The sequence below is a fragment of the Scleropages formosus genome, chromosome 16 (assembly GCF_900964775.1).
Source record: "Scleropages formosus chromosome 16, fSclFor1.1, whole genome shotgun sequence".
Classification (NCBI taxonomy): Eukaryota; Metazoa; Chordata; class Actinopteri; order Osteoglossiformes; family Osteoglossidae; genus Scleropages; species Scleropages formosus.
In genome coordinates, this window is record NC_041821.1 from 17,064,124 (window position 1) to 17,072,072 (window position 7,949).

General features: G+C 38.9%; 1 protein-coding gene across 1 annotated transcript; it reads left to right on the plus strand.

Moving 5' to 3' along the window:
- Positions 1-1,364: 1,364 nt before the first annotated feature.
- Positions 1,365-6,860, plus strand: rcor3 (REST corepressor 3). Its single transcript, XM_029258793.1, has 12 exons — positions 1,365-1,773; positions 1,864-1,920; positions 2,953-3,030; positions 3,113-3,165; positions 3,307-3,468; positions 3,969-4,093; positions 4,173-4,251; positions 4,438-4,659; positions 4,902-4,979; positions 5,145-5,202; positions 5,344-5,588; positions 6,316-6,860. The coding sequence occupies exons 1-12, from the start codon at positions 1,650-1,652 to the stop codon at positions 6,646-6,648; spliced, it is 1,614 nt and encodes a 537-aa protein (XP_029114626.1). The 5' UTR covers positions 1,365-1,649; the 3' UTR covers positions 6,649-6,860.
- Positions 6,861-7,949: the final 1,089 nt, after the last annotated feature.

A 7,949-nucleotide genomic window follows, 5' to 3' on the forward strand; every position in this document is an offset into this window, starting at 1 on the left:
GCCAGCTCCATCAGAGTGTACAACAACTTTTTCCCTCAAGCTGTTAGGATCCTGAACTCCCTGTACCACCCATAACCATCCATTACATAACAGAATCCTGAACTCTCACCACTGGAACCCAAACCCCCCATCCAGAAGGACACCAGCCGCTTTCCTGCGGTCTGCAGAGATTGTCCTCTCAGGTCCCTGACAGTGTCCTCCGGAACCTCACTTAAATTGGGATCTATCCGAAAGTATAGCCGCTGTATTTCTTTAGCACATTCCACGTCGACCTACACTGGGTCATCATCACTAACCATCTTTCAACACCATTATTGCACAAAGAATCACTTTTTTGCACTACCACTTTTAAACCCGTTTACATTTCTATTTATTGAACCGATTACACCACTGCACTTTTTTTCCGGTGTTTTTAGTTTAGTAGTTAGTTATGGTGAACTGTACTGCAGTAGGAATAGTATACAGTATGTTGTATATGTTGTCCTCTATGTCACACCAGGAGAGACAGTATTTCACTCCGATGTATGTTCCAAACATATTGTGGAAGTGACAATAAAGTTGACTTTGACTTTGAGTTACTCTTGATATTCTTCATTTGTACCTGTTTTGGTGCACCGGGTGTTCTAATAAAAATGGAAATTATCGGCATTTGCTACAATGATGATGATAAATCTCGGTGCTGAAGAACAGGGGACATGATTCTTTCGCTACACACTGGTCCAGTCGGCATTCAGTAAAGAGTTGTGATGGTGCTGTTTTTTTTTTCAATATTTTCAAGCCGTACAATTTTAATCTTGTTTTATGTTAATAAAATGGAAGTCATGCGATTTCTTAACCTCCCAGTCCCGCTTCCCACCCGATGTTTCCAGGGTAAACTCTTTGAACACTGTCGTCGTCTGCAGTGGACGACCGGCGGCGGTTAATAAAAACTGAAACGAAAGTCTCATGGTAACATTTTTAATTATTTATAGCATGAGGTTTTGCATAACCGATGTTATGCTTTTGGAACGACACTGACATTTTCGGGTCTGATCGGTGATGTAAAAGAATATGATTTACAATAAAGCATTAATTACATTCCTTTTTTCATCTGTACTGAGGCGCGACTCGGTCTGTTCGCTGCCTATGGATGACGTTTACTAAAAAACTTGTAAGATCTGATATATTAAAATAAATCAGAAAAAGAAAAATATCAAGAGGCCTGCAAAATTTAAAACGCAGAAATGAAACGAAAAGACTCTAATTTTGGCTTTAAAAATTAAAGTCTGCGCCTCATAACTCTGCCGTGCTCGAGCCGACTCGCGCTCAACCTGCACTTGGACTACAGTACGACAGAACGGCCACATATCCTTCCACTCGAAGAAATAGTTCCACAGTACTCGTGTCGTTGTCAGTACTAAATTTCTCATAACGCTCTAATTTACTTTAAGAAATGGAGCAGTGAGAGCTTGAAAAATATCTAGAATAAACATGTTGTGTTTTCGTGCAGAAAATATGAGTTTTAAGGCCCGTGGATTAATACCTGACATTTGCACGGTGACAGCGCAGCGCAGCGCAGAGCTGGGATGACACGAAACAGCTCGCAGGAGCAGATCGTTGCATGTTTGGATTTTTAATTATTTGAAAAAAAATAAAAAATATTTTTTAAAATGCCCGGAATGATGGAAAAGGGATCTGAGTACCTCGGAAAGGGGCGTTCAAATGGAACGAAAAGTCCGTCCAACGCGTCGAATGGACATTTTTCTGAAGAGAGTGGCAGCGACGAGGAGCATGGTATAGCCTCGAACAACATCTCGAAACTGTTATTATGTCGAATAAATATGGAGTTACGGAAATATTTTTCATCTATTTATTATTTTACAGATGTTGGAATGCGAGTGGGATCTGAATACCAAGCCACAATACCGGAATACGATCCTGGTGCAGTATTATTGACTATCAACCATCTTGTTAGCAGTACATTATCTGACGTTAGCAGTGGTAGCCTCGGTAGACGGTTTAAAATTCATCATTTGCTATTTTTATAGAATTTTGTGCTACGGTACAACTTATTTTTTGTGTCGGATGTTAATTTTGCTGATTTTTTTTTGTTTGAAATTAATTTAAACAGTGTTGGGGTGAAATATTTAATTAGCACATACATACAATTGCACGATTAGAAAATGAGTGTTTTCCTTATTAGAGGTATCAAAATATTAACAGTGCGCCTTCACAGTTGTGTTATGCTTTGAATTAGATGATAATGAAACATTGTGTTTGAAGCACATGTTGTGGAATGGGGACCTCCACTCCAGGCTGCCTGTGTGTACAGCATGATTGCTTGTTTTAGAACCTCATCTGGCACTGGTACTAATACTAATAAGAGAGAGATTTTCTGACATGGCATGTTTCTAAAACAACGCCAGGATATACTTTTCAACTGACTCTTCATACATACTGTTAGTTTTAGGGTTAAATGAAATGCTTCCTGTGGGCTGCTGAAAGTACAGAATGTACAGTTAGTACAGTCCCAGTGGCCTTGGTAACCTGGCTAAGAGATGCTGCTGACCTTCAAAGTCACCATTTCCAGCATTTTGAGACCATGATCCAAGTCTCGTACTTGATAAACTTTAGCTTTTGATTCTGCCTGTAACACATGGAGTGACTCTCAAACCAAGAACTGCTATTTAATGTGATTCAGCTCAGTTGTTATTGTGCACTTTTACTCTACAATTTAAAAATTGGTGAAACTTTGCTTGTAATGATGTCGGTTCACGGTAGTACATCTTACAGTATTTTGCTGTAATATAGTATTTTCTTGGTGCATAGCAAGTACAAAAAAAATGCCTTCTATAAAGGTTGGAGTTATGCAGCATCTGTGCTCAGAGTGGGTATTAGTTGGTATACATATGTGAAATATATATTGTTAATAATTAATGTGTCAATTTTTTATACATTTCCTGAACTTGGCAGGGTCCACAAAGTACAGCGAGAAGGACAGTGGAGGGATGCTTGTGTGGTCTCCTTATCACACCATTGTTGACACTAAATGTAAGTTACTGTACTTGATGTTATATGTTGAGTATATCTTTGATTTTTCAGATTGATTTATGCGGATGTTGTTTCTCCACAGTGGATGAATATATTGCAATTGCAAAAGAGAAGCATGGATATAATGTTGAACAGGTTGGTTTAATCTTGTGTTGGTAAATCAGAGTACAGTAGCATACAGTATGTATTTGATACCACAGCAAAGATCAGAAATAATGATTACATTTATGTTATCCAGTACAAATGAAAACTTCTGGTCTCTTCTTTCATCTTCAGGCCTTGGGCATGTTATTTTGGCACAAGCATAACATCGAGAAATCTCTGGCTGACCTGCCCAACTTTACCCCCTTTCCTGATGAATGGACTGTGGAGGACAAAGTGTTGTTTGAGCAGGCCTTCAGCTTTCACGGCAAAAGTTTTCACAGGATTCAACAAATGGTAACTTCCAAACGTTACGTGTCACTTGCTCTGTACTCTGACTTAAAATACGGTACAGGTCAGACATTGCCATGTATCAAAGCCTGAATGTCAAAATGATTACTGAGACAACGTGTTTCAATTTGAAGGGAACTGCTGTTCACGTGACACCAAGTGTTAGGAAATGTGCTGTCACTGAGCTTTGTTGGGTACAGAGCAGGGTAACAACTCTTCCTCCAGATCAAAAGTCAGCAGAGGTCCAGCGGTATCTGCCCCAGTTGTTCTGGTACTGTTATGGAGAAAGCTATGGGACTGAGCGAAGGAGCTTAGACTGTTCTGGTAGAGAAACGAAACAGAAATACTCTATGGTGTAGATAAGCAACTTGTCAGGATGAAGTAGGGCCAAGGTTGCAAAACTAAAGTTCTAAAGGTTGTTTTTTTTTTATATGCTGTTGAAGGCTGTGTTTTTGATTGTGTAATCTTCACTTTAATGAGGTAACTCTTGGTATTGTTCCTGGTAGCTGCCAGACAAATCTATTTCCAGTTTAGTGAAGTACTACTACTCTTGGAAAAAGACGCGTTCCCGGACAAGTTTAATGGATCGACAGGCCCGAAAATTAGCCAGCCGAAGCAATCAAGACGAAAGGTAAGGTTTTCCAGACATGTGTTACAGGAATTATTTGTCTGTGTACTCAGTAAAATAACAAAGCATTTTGATACGGTAGTGATGAAGAAATGGAAGAAGCCAATCCAATTGAAGCGAATGATAGTGACTATGATCCAACTAAGGAGACTAAAAAAGAGGTAATTCCCTAATTATACCTAGATTTGAACAGTTATGAATTTTGAAATTTGAATTTGTGCAATAACAATTACTGACAATGAAAACACGACATGCCATTGCGTGAGCACTCAGTTGCCGTGATGTGTCAAGGTTTATAAAATAAAAGTGTCTCGCATTTGTCTTTGTTGTTGCTTTGCAACCTTTAGCCGAGTCACGCTGAGCCACCAACCCCAACTACTAAAATTGGGATGGGTCGTCGGGAGCATCAGACTCTTCAACATCGCCACCATTCCCAGCGATCCAAGTGCCGCCCCCCCAAAGGCATGTACCTCACTCAGGAGGATGTGGTAGCTGTCTCCTGTAGCGCCACTGCTGCGAACACTGTCCTTAGACAACTGGATATGGAACTAGTCTCCTTGAAAAGACAGGTATCGCAACCTCACTTCATCATGCATAATTTCTGCAGTGTATTGACTCCCTCTTGAACCACAAAGTAGTGCATAAATAAGTCTGTGTTGTAATGCAACAGAATTGCTTTTCTAAAAACAAGCAATGTTAAGCTCGTAAATTTATATTGGTGTTCTTTACTACATGGTCTTAAACATGTGGAAGTTATATTCAGTTGTCATGTTTTGATTGTGTTCCTTTACGTTTTGTTGCTTTCTTTCAGGTGCAGAATGCAAAACAGTTGAATAGTGCTCTTAAACAGAAACTCGAAAATGGTATTGAGGAGTTACGATTGCCTGAGGTAACAACTTCTTTTAAACAAATGATTTGAACGTGTTGTATGAATTTGCCTCTCTTTTTTGCATTTAATTATTACAAAATTCTCTGAATGCAGAATGGTTTATGGTATGCATTTGTACTTTAATTCTCAAGGTGCTGGATTTAATTACGTTTTTGTTTCATCTAGTGCAACCAGAAAGTTAATGCCCGTTGGACAACTGATGAGCAGCTTCTTGCAGTTCAAGGTAAAAGGCAATAATATGACTGTGGTGAACTGTGTAAAAACAAACAAGTCTTATTTTTAAAGACTGATGGCATTTCAGTTCTTAGTTTTAGCCCATGTCATTATTGGTTTACATGATGCTTCAACTTGTCTTTTTCTTCAGGTGTTCGGAAATATGGGAAAGACTTTCAAGCTATTGCTGATGTTATCGGTAACAAAACTGTAGGTCAGGTAAAAAACTTCTTCGTGAATTACCGTCGCCGATTTAATCTTGAAGAAGTGCTCCAAGAGTGGGAGGCAGAGCAGGGAACACGTGCCCCCAACGGTGATACCGCTACCTCAGGGGAAGAGGGGAAGAATAGTTCCAACACTCCTTCAGGGAAGAGTACGGATGAAGAGGAGGACGAGGTGGTGGAACGTTCCTCTTCCCTTAAAAACCATTAACACCTGTAGATAGTATGTAGCTATCTATGAAATATGGTTTTGAGTCTTCTGTTAAAAAAATTGTTGTAACAAATGATAATATATGTAGGGCAATTTTAATTTTTTTCCCCAGGGGGTATATTATTCTTCTGTGGCAATTTGTTATTTCTATAATCACTCAGAGGAACATATAGTTCCTGGTTTAAGGATGTGTTGATCAGACTCAGACATTGCTTACATTTGAGTGCAAGAGCTCCACTATAAAGCTTCGTTTGACCTTCCAAGCGTATTTGTTGTTTGTTCATATTCAAATGTGTTGCAGCCATTTTTGACAAGTTGTATGGCGTCTTTGAGTTTTCTTTTGACATTAATTTCAGAAGGATGACATCAAATAGGCTTAGCCTTTCTATCAGTGTAAACGCTTTGAATTGTTAACTTGCAGATTATACCTAGAATATCATAACTTTCTGTAGAAACATTTATGCTTGATTTTTCTGATAAATATGAAAAAAATTACTTTATTTTGCTGTTTTTAATTTTGTTTCATGTTTTTTTTGTTTTGTTTTTGTTTTGTTTCATTTTGTTTTTGGATCATTCATTTTATGACATTTAAAATTGAATAAACCAGTGCATGAATGAAATGAAGTTGTCAGTCAGATGGTCTTTGTCTAGCTGCTGCAATGCAGATCCGAACTAACCGTCTCTCCTTCAGGGCCAGATGACCCCAGCATCAGGCCCATCACCTGTGGCTCAGGCCTCGCTGGCCCAGACCTCGGCCACCGGCACAGCCTCCCTGAACCAGCCCCCGCCCCTGCTGCGGCCATCACTGCCCGCCACCCCTGCCCTCCACAGACAGCCACCACCCCTGCAGCAGCAGGCTCGCTTCCTCCGGCCCGCGCTCAACCAGCCTCCGCCCCTCATCCGGCCCTCCAACCCCATGCCCCCCCGCCTCAACCCCAGGCCCTCCATGCCCACCGTCAGTGGCCAGCAGCCACCCACGCTGATCGGCATCCAAGCTGAGACACCATCTTCCTCATTGCACTGAGAACATGCAGTTTTGCAAGAGTAATATCATGGTTTTGTCTACCCCTTCCCTTGCCCTCCCAAAACTCCTCTTACAATAGTCTTAACCCATTTTGGACTAAAATATTGTATGTTGTGTATAAGCAGATATCATTTGTGGCTTTGTATTTATTTCTGAACTGTGCAAATTAATAGATGTTGTTTGACAAGTGTAAAAAATTTTTTGTTTGCTACCCTGGGATTTTTTTTTTTGTGTTTTGGGTATTGGAAGACTTGAGAAATTTACATTAATAGAAGAGTACCAGAAATTAACAATGAAACATTCAAAAGCTGAAAAAGATTTGATGTTTATTGGCAACTAAGGATTTTTTTTTTTTTGCAGTATTGTACTTTAGTAATTTAGTTGTTTTTCCATTGCTGATTTTTTTTTTTTATTTTTTATTTTTTATATATATATATATATATATAAAGGCTTGTCTCATGCAGATAAGCTTTTTATTTTTCTATGGGTGCTGTGGTATGGTAACTAAAAATCCCCTTAGTATAAAAAAATCTGTTCTAATTGCTTTTCATTCTGTATGCAGTATCAAGAAAAATGGAATAAGACTTTTCAGCAAGTTGAATACTGACTGTGTAATAGAGGTTCAGATCAGTTTTTAAGCTTGTTTTTGAATTTGAGAAAAAGATTGTCCAATGCATTGACATTTTTCCATTGTCATACAACAATCTTATGGAAAGCGCCTTATGAATTTGCCAGTGTTTTCAAAATGTGAACCGTGGAAAGTTCATGTAAGGCAGTGTCATTGTTCTCCTAGTAAGAGACTAACTTGGTCACTGACTCAGGAACATAGAATACTGGTGTTTTCCAAAACCGGATATAATAACAGTTAAAGAACACAAGTTTTTTTTATGTGGCTTTAAATAAAAGTTTTGTAGGCTGATTAATATTGTGCTATTGTCTTGGAGAACTGAACCTCTGTGTAGTTTTAAAATGAAGGCTGCTGGAACTTGAACAGCTCATGCCCTTTTGCCTTAATTATGCTGCATGACACTTTGAATTTCCCTATTAGTCAATGTGAATTGCATGTATAGATTTTTACAAGGCTGGTGCAAATCTATTATTATATTTTTGCAAATGAGTGTTATTTCATTGTGTAGCTGATGAAAGTACAGACCCTTGGAGGTTGAGTCATTTTTCTTTATACCATTATCTTGCAAACACATTCCATCGATTTAGGGTTATGCCTTTTTAGGACTGAAGAGTTGACCTGCAGGCTGAAGTCATGTTTTAACTGTACAGTTACCAGAAACTTGGCATAGATC

Coding starts and splice junctions, on each gene's coding strand:
- rcor3 (XM_029258793.1), top strand. CDS start 1,650: ATGCCCGGAATGATGGAAAAGGGATCTGAGTACCTCGGAAAGGGGCGT. Junction 1,921..2,952: donor AATACCGGAATACGATCCTG/GTGCAGTATTAT, acceptor TGAACTTGGCAG/GGTCCACAAAGTACAGCGAG. Junction 3,031..3,112: donor CACCATTGTTGACACTAAAT/GTAAGTTACTGT, acceptor GTTTCTCCACAG/TGGATGAATATATTGCAATT.